Raw genomic sequence first — 15,282 nt, 5'->3', positions numbered from 1 at the left:
ATATCATAAAACCTTCTCCCCAGAGGCGGAGTTCAATAACACATAACCAAATAAAAGAAAGAAAAGAAAACCCTCAAAGGTGGAAGAAATGATCTCCTTGACTGCAACTGTGCCGTTCACTGTTTAATTTGAGCATGTGAAATTAAAAGAGATCCTCCCTGGGCTAGAGAAGAGACAGAACGGGGGAAGAAAAAGAGGAAGCCAGACAGACTGAAAGAGGAGGATGAACCAAAATAGATATGAAGCAGGAGAGAAACAGGAAAACAAGAAGGAATCGTCTTCACCTCGAGCTCTTTCTCCGCTTCTTCAGCAGCTCCTGCTATATCACTAGGTAGCATCCTGGGGCTCAGTGATGGCAGATTGCATTAGAGATATGGGCCTGATATTTCATCTAGCCTTTATTACATTTAGTTCACATCAATCGGCTGGCAGCCTGGAGGTAAGAGCTATTTGGCACATGGCCGGACTCCCCCTGAAATGAAATCCTGAATTAAAGTGCCACCTCAGACACGGAGCGCCTACACGAGGCTGCCGATTTGATTGCTGCAGTAGAGCCGCGGTCTTTGGCTGTGTCCGAGTGCTGAATGGGGAGGGCGAGGCGGGGGGAGCGAGAAATCACCAGCTGGCCGGGTATACTAGCCAGAGTTCAGAACACATACATGGGCTGAGCAAGCAGTTTTTCCCAGCTTTTTATGAGAGCCTAAAGTGCCCAGGGAGGGGCTATGATGGCTGATGAGCACTTTCACACTGATGGGCTGCATCTTTAAGCGGGTGTGTGTTTTTTTAAGAATCCGAGACATATAAAGCCTCAGAAGGGTATTTTCAATTCTTGAATTTTGTCATTTTATCACATGATAACTGTTTCATCTATCATGCTTACATTATATGTGACGAAACAACCATAAGTATTCCATAACAGGGAATTGGAGGAAAATATTAAGAATGAAGTGTAGGTATACGAGTTGTTATTCCCTTTTATTCTGATAATACTTACCCTTCACACCTAAGCAGTAAATAAAGTCTACCTAGAGAGCAACCAAGAAACCAACTGTAACTTTGGAGGAGCTGCACAAATCCACAGCTCAGGTGGGAGAATCTATAAGCTATAAGTCCACAGATTTGCTCTTTTTGGAGAAGAGGTAGAAAGAAACCCATTTCTGAAATAAATACTATTTTAAAAAATATAGGAGACACGTTTTTTACCAAAATTGAACCTTTTGGCTTCTATGCAACTCGGTAAGTGTGGCGGCAAACTTACATGCTTAGTAGACATATACTCAAGACAACATCATGCTGTTAAATACAGGCTAATCCTGATAGAAAACCAATTAGAAGCTGTGAAAGACTTGCAACTGTGGTGAAAGTTTACTGCCTTTCAGCAGGTCATCAACATAAGACTAATAATACAATTCAGATGCTCTCCATCTAATCTGACAGAATTATTATGCGAAGAAAATTTAGCAAAAGCAGCTGGAGAAGTAATCTAGAAGACCGGCAGCCATAACTCCACCAAAAGATGGTTCAAAAAAGCATTGACTCAAGATTTTTTAGAATTAAAATGCACGCTGCATTTTAATTCTGCATTTTTCGCTGCATTTTTCAGATTCATATTTGTAAACACATATCGTGTTTTCCTCCAATTCTGCAGTAGATTGACATCATCAGTGCTCCTCTCCTCAGGTAGCACATTTCTCTCCGCTGCCGTCTCCCTAATCCCCGCTGCTATGCAGATTTTCAGCGCCGGCCGAGAGACTGAACCCCGCCACCTCTGCACCGCGCCTCCGGCTGTCCTTGTGGAGAACCGTGAAAACATGCAAAAAAAGTCTGCTCTCTGCTCTCGCCTGCTCACACCGTCATGCCTAATCGCACAGGCGGAAAAGAGGGAAAGGAACCTGCAAAGGGGCTACAAGACTCTGATCAAGCCTTGCAGAAAGCATTACAACAGGATGAAGAGAACAGAAATATCTAGTGCCTCGGAGGGGGGAAAGCATCTTCTTTTGATGAGCAGAACATTAGTGTTAGAGGTCACGCATGCATAAATGTTGCTACGATTTCCTGTTTTTTTGTAACGGGGGCTATTTTATGGCACTGGATGGATGGAAGCAGGAAAACGGGAAGCAGAGCTGCTAATGCTTAGTAAGTCGTCCTCAGTGCAAACACACAGGAAGAGTCTGAGTGGGAGTGTGTGTTAGAGGGCAGGCAGAGGCCTCCGACCCTCCAGGCGAGTGTTAAAAATGGGGGAAAAAAACTATCCCAATAAAACTGTCTGTGAAGAGGAAGAGGGGGGGGGGAATCAGCCTCCTCTCCGCCTTGCACGCCTTCGGGCTGTGAGAAACTCCTTATCAACAGCCGAGCTGGAAGTCAGCTGACTTTGCGCTGTTCGGGCCGCGACGCTGGGTGTTAACATATCGGCAAAAGAGATAATTACTCACCATTTCTGCCTCACGATGGAGAGCGACAGAAACGTCAGGGGGAACAGCACAAAGCGCAGGGATCAAAATAACATTTCCAGCTCGGTGTGGCAATGTGACACAGCCGAATGAAAAGAGCTGACAATCATCACGAAAGCCCCCTTTCACCCACCGAGCTACTGATGCGCTTGTGGATGTAGCATTTTTCTCCTGGCTATCTCTGAGAACAATGCAACAGCCACCATCTGGGATTATTAGATCCTGAATTTAAGGAGAGAGCGAGACAGCGAGAGAGGGGAAACAAGTAGTCGGGAAGCCTGTGTTCATTGTGCATAATGAACTCGCACATAAACTGCTGGGTGTGATGGGAAATACTCCCCGTCTCCTGGTTGTTTAAAACTGGACTCAAACAAAGGAGACAGTGATTTCCTTTGAGGTCAAAGACAATAGAAGCTCACATGCTTCTGATTATTCACGTCTCTGATATAAGAGCTGACCAGTTTTATCTAGATAAACAGCTGGATTTCATTTACTCCCTCCTCCCCCCCTCTTTTGCCTGTTTATTCTTCTCTGCCCACACCATCTACCGTGACTCGGCTCTTTGATCCTGTTTTGGTTTCCTTCACTCCAACTGCCCTACATGCCCAAATTCAGCTCCACAGATTTCAAAAGCGTCCTGGTATTTGACTATCAGATGGAGAAGTTTGTGTATGTGTGTTGGGGGGGGCGGGTGTTTATAGTCTTGATAATGTCTCCAAAGTTTCCCCATTTTTTCCATGGATTAAATATATTGAAACAGCTCTTGACAGGCATGCAACCTATCTTCAGCTCTAGCTATTTGAAAAACTCTCTTTATTTTTCTTCAAAAATACGTTTTGGCTTCTGCAGAAGCTCTGAATTAACCTATGATAGGAAAAAAAGCTGCATGCTTTTTATATGCTACTATTTCTTTAATTTCTTCGATACAAATGAATTTTTCCAACTCCTGGAGAAATACAAATATTTATCTAAAAGTTTTTATCTTCTCACCTGTTGTCTCTATTCCACACAAAAATAGGTACATAAAAAAAGGCTGTAAGTGTTTCAAATAAATTAATTTAAAGTAGTACATAGTTTGTGTAGGTAACTGTCTCTGCACAAAAGGGTTAAAAGGTTTAACTAGTTTCCATCATTCAGGCAGAGAAATGCCACTTCAGGTAAGTAGACACAGCTCCTCCTCTTCCTCCTGGTCTTACTTGCAGTCGAGCCTCTCGATCTCGAAGTGAGGGTTGAAGTTGAGGACGATGCGCTGCGAGGTCTCCGGCGCCTGGATGACCCAGTGGCAGTTCTGATGAGGCGGGTACTCCAGAGGATAACCGGGTGAGGTGATGTAGCCGGGCTTGCTGGCGTCCAAGACGCCTCCACAAGCTGAATCTGTGGTGAAGACGGAGCACAGAAAGAGGCCGGTTATTCACCGTTCAAACGCTCATTTTGAAGCATTTCCAATATTTCCACGACCGCCATAAAAGCGCAGTTCTCTCTTCTCGGTGCGATGATGCGATGAGCAACAGATGAGCACTAAAACAAAGAAAGCAATTTAGGCCTTCAGATTGGTGGAAATTGAAAAAACTTCTCCATTGTGGAGTCTCAATGCACTACTAAAACAATACAAGATGATGCATTTATTGGAACACACACACCCAAGCGAGGACACACACAGTCTTTTATCCCCTCCTTCCACACCCAGCCTCTTATCTCCATCCTTCTCCTTGGGGAGCGTTCCTCCAAGTGTAATTGTTGCTCCGGCAAGCCAATCTGCAAACATTAGGACACATTCCCTGATCCTATCGCGCTCTCTCAGGAACAATAGCCTGCCAATAGCATCGCTTGGAAGGCTGAGGCAGGAAGTGACACGCAGACGGCCTGTCTAGCAGGGTTCTGAGGGGGTCACCCCGACTCTGTATTAAGAAGCTAACGCTGCAACAAAGAATCCATTCTCTGCTCGCACCCTGACAGCCACAGCGGCTTTGGCGCTTTGCGTTATCTCGCGCAAACACGCCAAACACATAAACTCACAGGCACAGACAAAGGGAACATGGATAGCAGTATTCTGCACATACAAAAGGACGAGTCGCGGGCGCACACACACAGCTCTGGGTATGGCCGTTCCTTTATTACGTTTTATTAAAGCAGGAGACATGTTCTCCATGACAACAGCAGGAGCTGGTTTATTGTAGCTAACGCTGTTACGGCTGCATGCATGTGGGTTTGCTCATGCTCTGGTGGGAACTGTAAATCTAATGAACTTTATATTGAGCTCAAACACCTCCACATTATTATACAGCTGTTGTTCAGTGGCAGACAAGGAAAACATCAAACAGATGAAGGAGATCTGGCAACAAAAAGCCTTAATGTTCTAACTTGGGGTTCAGGACCACGGCCATGCCTCCACTAGTCAACAGGAAAACCTACTGATGGCTTGTTTGTTTATGTAGTACACATAGTTTTGTTTTCTTCAATCATCCCTACCTTATTCTTACTGCCCCACCCAGACACTTTTAACATTTCATTATTGTACTGTACCACTCTTCACCCTCCTCAGTGGTCTTTACAGCCCCTTTTCATCCCATCCATCCTCCTTGTGCCTTTTTACAAAACATTTTCATCCCACTTATCTCCCTCATCCCTCTCCCATATGATCTTTCATGAGATTTTCCTGATGAATCTCAATCTTTCTCCTCTCTTTGAAGAGAAGCCACAGTTGTGGTCCTTGCTGTTGAACTGATTGTTAAACACTGTAGTTGCATTAAAAATGCAGCCGCCTACAACTAGATTTAACCACTCAGCCTCTGAATCCAATCGGCTCTTGACATAAAAGGGCCGATTTATTTATTTTGCCAGTTTTCTTTCAGATTTCTGCGAACACTTCAATAGAGAATGAAAGAAAAGGAGAAAAAAATACAAGCACCAAAGGCTTGACGTGTAATAGACCCTTCAAGTGTTGGCATTTTCACCGCCTATTGTGCTTAAAAGGCACACTTAAGATTCTCTGACATTTGACAGAGCCGCGATGGCTTTCTTACTTTGCTACCAGAGAGGAGCGACGCCCACACTTTGCGCATCAGCCCCTCGCAGCTGCCGGTGATTTCATGCAAGTGCGTGACTCCGGCTACAAATGCACGCTGAATTGCATGCATTAGCACACACCCAGCTGCTGCTGCATGTTCAAATGCACACCCACGAAGGATGACACCTTTGAGGGCCTGTCAATCACAAGGACCAGCAGAGATGGGGATCGGGGGGAATCAGCAGGCAAAAACTGTTCAAAAATATAGCAGGGATGGCAAAGAATGGCTGAGATGGACAGGAAGCCTCACATGCACACACACAGACATAGCTTTATCTGGTGTGACTGTGCAGACAGACAGTCATTGTTGAGAAGCCCATGGAGGGAACGGTGTGAAGGAGGCTATCGGCGCTCAGAGCCTCAGCAGATTAAGCCCTTTGGGGAGAAATCCTGCAGCCTCAACACTTTTTTCCTCTGAGCTGCCCATTGAGCGGCCTCCAAGGAAGGTGGGGAGAGAGTTGGAGAGTGGAGAGAAAGGGATTACAGTGGAGAGAAAAACTGGTGGAGGAAGAGAGCGGGGATGAAAGGGAGGAAGAGGGAGACGAGTGAGGAGGGATGGATAAAAGACGGATTGAGGCGGAAAAAATGGAGACGGGGATTGATCGGGAAGGGGGGAGGAGGAGGGTGGATTTATGATGGGTGGGTGTGGGAAAAAAAAGAGTATGGGAGAGGACAGGTGAGTGACAGATGTGTGGAGGAAAAGGTGATGAGGAAGTAGAAATTCAGAAGGAAAGGTGGATGCAGAGAACCTGACGAGACTCATTAAGACATGCCTGCTCTGCGGCGGCTGCCTGTGGACACTGACCCCTCTGTGAAACCTCTGTCCGTCAGCTCACACACACAGACACACACATTCATAAACATATGCACTATATTGACAAAAGGTGCTCCAATATTTTGAATAAAATCCAACACAAAGACTGCTTCTGGAAGTATTTGTTCAAGAATGGGTCGCTCCAACGTGGCACCATGATGGGATGCCACCTGTAAAATAAGTCCATTTATGAAATTTTGCCACAAGGGATTATTCCACAGTCAGATGTTTTCAAAATGGAAGCAACTGAGATTGACAACAACTCTGCCATGCTGTCAGAAGCTAAGTGACATGATGTGTCAAAAGCCGCATCCCTCCAAACGTCATAAGACCTTCAGAGTAGATCAAGAACACTGAAGAGGGCTTCATGGATTTTATTTACATCACCAAGTAACTGCATTCAAGTGCAATTCAGAGTGTTGTAATCATTGGTGTAAATCATGGCCACAGTGACTCTGGTTTAGTAGACATGTTTGAGTGACGGATCAGAAGAAATTTCCCTGAATTGGAAGTTTGGGAGACCCGTACTTGCCTGACTGAATTGTCAAGTGTCATTTTCGGTGGAAGTGGGATTATGATGCGGGGCATTTTTCAGGAGTTGAACTCGTCACGTCTTAGTTCTCAGAGAAAGGAACTCTGAATTATTGCTAGGAGATTAATTGAATTTATTGGTTTGTTGAATTTTTTGTTTAAGATTTAATTTGGATTGTTTTTTTCTTACCAACGCACTCCTTTGGTGTCCATAGTTCAGAGTAATGTCAACCTGAACTGCCATCTTGTTGTAGCATGTCTTATAACTTCGACTTACTTAGACTTTTAATTCAGGTCAACCCCCAGAAGGGATGATTGAAATAGAAGCCAGTTTCTGAAAATATTTTCTTGTCAAGGAAAAAAAAAACAGAGATAAAAATCAGAAATTGAATGTAGTGTTTAAGAAACTGAAGATTTCATTTTAAGCCATACTGCTACACATTCTACTCTGAATCCTTGAGCATATTAAGACTTTTGGACATATTTTTGCTTCATTCAAAAACTATTCCCCAAGCAAAGTCCTTAAAGAAGCTTTCTTGTCCAACATCAGTGTCTGACCTCATGAATACATTTCAGGTAGAATGATCAAAAGCTCTCATAAAGACACTCCTAAATCTTTTGGAAAGCCTTCCCAGAAGAGTTGAAGCTGTTACAGCTGCACAGGGTGTGTCGACCTAATTATAAACCCCATTAAGAAGAGGATAAAACTCAAGTTGATATGTATGTGAAAGCAGATGAGCGAATGCTTTTGGCAATATAATGCATATGTGTGTGTGTAGTCACTGCCATACATCAATAGATGAGCGCATGCTCTTTTAATTTCTTGGTCATCTTTCACACTTAGTAAGCAGAAAGAGGCTCTCTTGTAGTATGCGTGTGTTTTGAGTGTTTTCGTCAGTGTGACTTGTAGGGAAGCATTCAGGAGCTGCCAGAGAGCCTCATGAATTACACCCGTCTCGTCTTGTGGAGAAGTCCATCTGTCTCCACACACACACACGCGTGCTGCATATGTTCCTTCCATGCAGCCACCAAAACCTCATTACGCCAGAACAATGATGCTAACTGCGTCCGCACGAGGCGAGTGTGTTTGCAGAGGCACACCGTCGAAATAAAATTAAAATCTAGCAGAAGCACCGTGAACCTCTCTTTGCTCCTGAAGCAGCTGCACAATCTAATTTTGGCAGATTGTATCAATGAAATAAGTAAACTCACTCTTTGCATGTGCGCGCATTTGAGTCACTCCCAATCAACTTGGACTGGGAGACGTCTTTATCTTTATCAGAGAAAATGTGCAAATGTCTGCATGTCTTAACTCATGTCCTGCCGTGTGTGCGTGTCTGCGTGATTGTGTGCGTGTACATTCATGCTCTCATTTCTATTAACTGCCTTATCAGGAAAGCATGGCTTCACGCTTTGGGATAAGCGGCGAGAGTGAGGAGGAGGAGGGCTGATAAAGCCCTTCATCATCCTCGTGCCCGTACCCTCCCAGCCCACCACCACCATTACCAGCACCTTAATTAAAATGTGCTATCACCCTGAGAGAGGGAGGAAGAGGGCCGAGTGGGCAGCAATCACGCATTCATTCAACAGTAAGGCCTGGGTTTAATCTCAGACATTCTGGACTGAACCAAAGCAGAAGAATCTTTATGAATCAAACAACATTTTAAAGAAGAATGAGCTCAACTTGGAAGATTATATCAGCCTACATAGTTCTACAGAATCTTGGAGAAGGACTGCTGACTTTCATGTGGAAATCAAGGACCCAGAGTCAGGAGGAAGAGAAGAGATTCAGATTCCTTGAAGCTCGTAGTGAAGTTTCCACAGCCGGTTCTGGTCCCGCTGCGTTTTCTAAAGTCAACGCCGCAAACTACCAGGAAATTTTAGAGCATGTCATGCTCTAAAATTTATGAAGATGCTGATTTCATTTTCCAGCAGGACAACACTGCGAAAGGTGCTAAAACTTGGTTCCGTGACCATGGTGGCACTGAGCTTGATTAGCCAGCAGACTGGCCTGACGATGCAATAATTCATGCAAAAGGAGCCCCAATCAAGTACTACAGAATAGATGGACATAATTTTGAATGGGCTGACATTTTTTATGTAATATTATTATTTTCTGAGAGACCCGTAGTCATGCAGAAGAGAGAGATTTATAAAACGTCTTGAGGCAGACGGTTACTTTTTGCAGTTAAAAAGGTCATAACTGCACAAAAGTGAACAAGTGAAGATTTGTGCAGTTTTTTTTTTTTTGTTTGATTTTGACAAATCAAATTGTTTTCTTAGTTTGGATTATTCCCCCTCCTCCCTCTCGTTCCATCATGTTTTCACACAGTGTTGTGTTTCAAACCCCTCGGCCATTGTGAAAGAAACAAGGAACAGGGGGAAACAACAAATTTTCATGGCTCAAAAACAATGCAGGTGAGTTTGAGCAAGTATGAACAAGAGTGTAAAAACTTCACAGCCTAGCAAATGAATGAATGTCCTTCAAGCCGCAAGCCTCCTTGCTTCTGGTGCGTTTTTTGTGACGCAAGCAGGAGATACAGTTTCCTGGTTTTAGTCATGTCCCTTTCCTTGTCAATTCTACAACTTTGAAGACAATCGGCAGCAGTCATCCCCGGAATGTAAGATCCAGAAACAGTATTTTTTTTGTTATACAGTGCTAAATGAGTTTAAAAGAAGATCTTAACCAACAAAAGCCTCATCAAAAGCAAATAAAATCCCCAAATCCTCTTTGCCTCCCAGTGTCTCCTCTTTCCTCCTCCCTCTCTAACAGGATAAGTGGCCCATGCTAATCAGCTAAATGCACGGAGCTGGCCATCCTGATCAATGCTTCAATGGATCAATGAAGTAAAGCAGATGGCTGCAGGAAGAGGGGATCTAATCCAGAAGTCTACCTATCATGTCTCCTTGTCCCTCGATGCACTCTAAGAGTCAAACCTGCACTGCTAAGGCACTTCTTTGCACAAAAAAGCTTTCCTCCTCATCTGGGTGGAAAGGAATCAAATTGCAGAGCCGGCACAAGCAAAGGAAAGCTGTGTGGAATCAAGTAATGCTGTGGTAAGTTTCGGTGTGATTTGTTGGCCCTCCACCTTACAGAGAGTTAGCTTCCAGGAAAACTGACTTCTTTAGAAAGAAAAAAAAAGAGAGAGAAAGAGACAGCAAAAGCTCAGTAAAGCTGTTTTTTTTAATTCCCACCCTTGACTGTTCTCTTTTAAAACCCTCTGTGTGTTCAAATCAGCTCAAAATCCATTCAAAAACACTTTGGCTCTTGACAAAGCTGACCCCCCGCCGCTTCTTTTCTAAGCCGGTCCCAGAGCTCCAGCTAAGACCCCCCAATGCGGCTAATGCGACAAACAGAAAGAGCAAGCTTTGTTTTATTTATCGGGGTCTTGTTTTTAATTTCACCCCGAGCGCGGCGGCCCGTTTCCAGGAGCTTTGCGAGGAGCCCGTGACTCCCATACCTGACTGGTATCGAACCGAGCGCTCCGTTTGTCTTCGGCTATGAATGCTAATGGGTGACCTTGTTTTTGCAGCTGATGCCACCGAGGGCAGACGGCTCAAAATGCAAAAGCTTTGAGAGGAGCACGGAAATAGAGGAAGAGCATCAAACTAATTAAAATGACAAGAAATTTCAAAATTGAAGCGATTATCACATGTAATGTCAAAATAATATGTATGGAAATTACATGTGGTCGAAATTTGACAGGCAAGCATATACTATATTCAAAAGAGCAACATCAGTATCCACTCTTCATGAAGTGAACAGTCAATCAAACATTTAATGTCAGACAAAAATGGCTTTAGTAAATGAAAAAAGCAGTTTTCAACAGTCCCAAAAAACACCTTATATTCTGATCTATCAGCAAATCAGATTGTAAAATCTTACAAAATCACTTCTAAGCAGTTAACCAGCTGAACACAATTAGATAAAACTGTAAAAAATATTTCCAAGAGGTGCTGCTTCATAAAAATTACTCAAAAAAAGAGCATCAACGGCTCCTATAAGAAGAACCCAGAACATCTAACGCCCTGCGGGCCTCACTTTCCTCAGTTACGACTGGTGCAAAAGATGCTGGGTACAGAAGTTTCAAGACCAAAACCACTGCAAACTAAGAAAGGCACAAAGACCTGTGTTGGATTTGCTAAAAATTAAAAACTAAAAATAAGACAAGAAATAAAGGAAAAGTTTTTGGAAGGTTTGTTTCATGGCACATAGGATCTAAAACTAACAAGAGTATTTCAGAAAAAGAGTAACATACTTGGAGTTGAACATAGTGGTGGTGTTATGATGATCTTTGCTCTTATGCATTAGGACAACTTGCCATATTTGATGGATTCATTAGTTATGTGTTCGCTACCTGAAAATATCAAAGTTTGTGACCTAAAGGTCAAGTGAATTTGGACACTGATCCACAGAACACCAACTAATGCCCCTCTGAATTAAACAAAGTGAATGTTTTGGTGTAGCCTAGTCAAAGTTTAGGCTTTAATCCAATTCATATGCTTTGGCTCATCCTTAAGTAGGCTATTTATGCAGTTATTAATGCTGTTTGTACCAAAATATAAACTGCATTACATATAAAACATCATCTAAACTTGAATTAAAGAAACATATTTAAATTAGAATATGACATTTAGGTCTGTTGTACAATTATCCTCACACTAATGTAATGATGTTGACATTTAGACAGATTTTTGTAAAAAATATAAAATAAAATTTACATTTTACTGTAGACTTTTTCACTACTATTTCTTATATCAAGCGTTAAAAGCTTTAATAAACAAAACCCGCCTCAAGAAGAAACTTATTCAAAGGATGCACAGCCACCCACTTCATAAACATGCAAATAAGCTGGTTAATGGCTTGCATATTAATGTTTATGGTAGCAGTAATTAATGCACATATCATGGAGTCAAGCTATTGTGATTACAGCACAGAGTGTAAACTTCTCTGCTTTAGAAAGAGCGAGGCGCAGGAAAGTAATAACGGATCTCTAATATTTAGACTTCTTCTGATCGCTGAGACAATCCAACGCGCCTGGGGCCAGAATCAGTTTGCTCCGAAACATTTAAAAAGAGCCCAGTGAAAACATATCACGTTACTACAGTCTGCCATCAAAAGCCAGAACTTCTGATAGCTTGGTTTTGTAACAAGTCTGAGTCAAAAACAGACTTCCCCTCTTTTTTTTCTTTTTTATCTTTCTCTGATTTTACCCCACATTAACTGCATCACCCGGTGTCGCCTCGTAACCCTTCATGCGCTCTGTTCCCTCTGTCCAGTGCCATTTTGACTCCGTGACCCCCTGCACGCTTTGATGTCCCCTCTGTTTGAAGCACAATCCCCCACCCTCCCTCCCTGCACTGGATCTGCTCCCCAAGCCCTCCTACTGCTTGTTTCTAGTGCGGTTTAGTGGATGGCATGCTCTCCTCTCCTCTCCCATTCCCTCCCCTGTCTGCTCTGCTCTCCGTCAGTCTCTGGCTGTAATGTGGCTCTTGAGGCACGGACATGTGGCGCAGTGTCTTTGGCAGGAGAGGGAGAGAGTAAGAGGAGCTTGGGGGTTGGGGGGCAGAGATGCCCGATGACTGCCAGGAGAACCACATCTGTCTCTGATCTGTGAGTACATGTGCTGTACAACACACACAGCCAGAACGGACGACTCCTGCTGTAAGCTAGATGTTTTAAGAAGAGGAGGAAAAGCCCAAACAGAGCAACAGGAAGAGTGTTTACTTCCAACTGTATGAGCAACCAGACTGCCATGGATGACCTAGCCTCATGTGTCATCCTACCGGCCGCATCACCTCTGAGCATGACGAGCCCTCAGAAAACAATCTGACCACTAGATCCTGGGCTAAATGTTTAGCAGAGCAGTAGTTCCATTTTTAAACCCTAATTAGGTGCATTTTCAGTACTATGTGATCTAGTTACTAAAATGTTTTTGGATGGACAAATCATAACCAACGGAGGACAGGGAAGCTGAATTTGTCTTTGCGCCTGTAAATCCAGTACAAATAATTGCCTGCTACTATGTGTGGCCAAAAAGTAATGGTTCTAATTAACCTGGACTCTTTCTCCCAAGGAGAAAGCTTGAAGTCGATCTATGCCGAGCACCAACACCGGCTAACCCAAGGACTCAAAACCTCCTAAATCCGTCGCCGACCACAATCTCCTGTTTTTATGATCTGATTATAGACGGCTCGGCAAAAAGCCTCTTCCCCAAAGTCGCCACAGGCAACTCCTGTCTTCATGCAGCGCAGGAACTCTGGAGAAAACATGGAGCTCCAGAGGGACAGAGAATGGTGAACTTCTATCCAAATTCCACCAATTTAAAACTGCCACATTTGAAAGATTTTGTAGAAGATAATCCCACAAATTTTGGCACAAAACAATCTGGAAAAGTGTTTCTTTCCTCTAATGTGCTTTGAAAAGAATCCATCTCAACACTTACTTTAAGCTGTGTGAGGAGAAGAACCACATTTACCACTCGAATTTCAACACAGAACATGGTAGTGGCAGTATTATGCAGTGAGGATGCCATTGTCTTATCAGGTATTTTAAGCAGGTCAGTGACGGACAATCTTTTTAGGATATGGTACCAAAAAAGTGACACCAACAATCTGATCACAACCTGCCGTTTTTATAGTCATCTGACCACCGAGAGCGCTGTGAGCCCCCTGCCTCGAAAAAGCACCTGGAGCTACTGGGAAAGGGAGAGTGGTGGTCGCTAATGAACGCCCTAATGCGTGAGTCAAATCCCGCAATGACAGAGTGGCTTTTACGCACGCTTTCTTGGCCACCAGCAAAAAGTGGTGAAAATTGCAGGTTGCAGAGAGAGGTCCAGCCCTCTCTGTAAAACACTATACCCCCCCATCCCCGTCCTAATCGGAAGAGCTTTTTAATCAAGAGAATGGGTTTGTTTGTTGTTGCTGATTATTAATTAGAGTAAATCAAGGAGAGAGAAAAAAACAAAAAACAAGGAGAAAAAACGGGAAGTGTCCGAAATTTGAAATGCTTCCCGTTTTTCAGGCAGCTGCTGATGGTTTCAGTCCGTCTGGGACATGATTGCTTCCGTTTTTTTCTCTCCCTAATTTAGCAAATCAATCAGTTTGGGAATGTTTGCCTCACTTAACTGTAAACATCTAAAAAAAATGTGCGTATATTTCTACGATTACGTAAAACAAAGATCCTTTTCTGCATTATATTCACCGAACAGAGAGAAAGGAGAGGAAAACGGTTTGTGGATTTCACCAAGTTATGTCAGATGTTTAGGTGGGCTGGAAGACAAAAATCAAAACGCATGACGCCCAAACTCTGGGAAAAAAAATTATTTAAAGGTGACGATCCGTGCGCCAAAACCAAAAACTAACTCAAACTCACCGCTCTGTCCCCCGACTCCACATCCCAAGTGGCACAGTGTTATTAAAAATCCAACCAGCGTGGTGGGAAAATCCATCTCGGATCAGGAAAAAAAATAAAATAAAATAAAATAAAAATACAAAAAAAAAATGAGTGTCTGCTGTTTCCACTTTGTTGGATTTAAACGCTGCAGTTGCTCAAAAACACAAAAATCCACATCCACTTCGGTCGAAGCCAAATTCTAGAAACCTTTTAAATTAAAGGACCCCCGATATTATTACAGGACCATTCGCTGGGAAACAAGAGCATCGGAGTGATGCTCTAAAAACTCATCCAAGAAACACTGAGGGAGCAAAGTTCTTGTGGAGAGTCTGGACAGCGGCTCCAGGGTCGCGTCAAGTTCCGACTCAGGCTCCCCTGTCTGTCCGAGTATCTCCCTCCTCTGCCGCTCCTGCGTATTTTACGCACACGGGGGTCGCTTCTCCAGCAGCGATCTGAAGCCCACCGCCGCGCTCCGAGCGTCGGATGCAGCTTTCCCAAGAAATTAAACTGGATACAATCAGGCACGGAAATAAACGACCGGTCTTCTCCTGTCTGACACACCGCTCATGCCGCTCCGCTCTCCGCTTCACAAGCCCTGCGCTCCGCTCCTGCTCCGCTCTGACACCAGCGTGCGTCCCGTGTCTGCCTGCGAGCTGTGTGTGCAGCGTGTGTGTGAGTGATCGCTCTTTTGAGCTGAGCAGCTATCGCGTTACAGTCACGGCGCCCGGGCTCCGCCTCCTCTACCCCTCCACCTCCTCCAGCCCTCCTTCCCTCGCTCACTCCGGTTCCTCACCGTTTATTTGAGAGAGAGAGAGAGAGAAGGAGAGAGAGCATGCCTCCACCCTCCACCCATCCCCAACACACACAGCCCCTCTTCCCCCGGAAGATGCCACAGATATGAACTCTTCCACAGATAAAGCCGAGATAAAACCACATTGTTATGGTAAAACAAGGGACCCCAACTTCTCCAGGGGACGTTTTATCTCACAGCACCGGCACAAGAAATAAACGCAGCGGTTTGCAA

The 15,282-nt window shown here is 44.0% G+C and overlaps 1 protein-coding gene across 3 annotated transcripts in view; it reads right to left on the bottom strand.

Moving 5' to 3' along the window:
- The window catches only part of nrp2a (neuropilin 2a), a 68,882-nt gene extending 53,930 nt beyond the window's left edge, over positions 1-14,952 (bottom strand). For 2 of the 3 annotated variants that reach the window (XM_028006559.1, XM_028006560.1), the window contains exons 1-2: positions 14,238-14,952; positions 3,647-3,824 (exon numbers count right to left, since the gene is read on the bottom strand). In XM_028006559.1, the coding sequence (XP_027862360.1) occupies positions 3,647-3,824; positions 14,238-14,313 (254 nt within the window). In that variant the 5' untranslated portion in view covers positions 14,314-14,952. The remainder of the gene's footprint in view (positions 1-3,646; positions 3,825-14,237) is intronic. The other variant, XM_028006558.1, reaches the window with a different exon arrangement.
- Between the last annotated feature and the right edge of the window lie 330 nt (positions 14,953-15,282).

This window comes from Xiphophorus couchianus, chromosome 22, assembly GCF_001444195.1.
Source record: "Xiphophorus couchianus chromosome 22, X_couchianus-1.0, whole genome shotgun sequence".
Classification (NCBI taxonomy): Eukaryota; Metazoa; Chordata; class Actinopteri; order Cyprinodontiformes; family Poeciliidae; genus Xiphophorus; species Xiphophorus couchianus.
The sequence above is the reverse complement of the archived record's forward strand: the minus strand, read 5'-3'. Positions and strand labels throughout refer to the sequence as shown.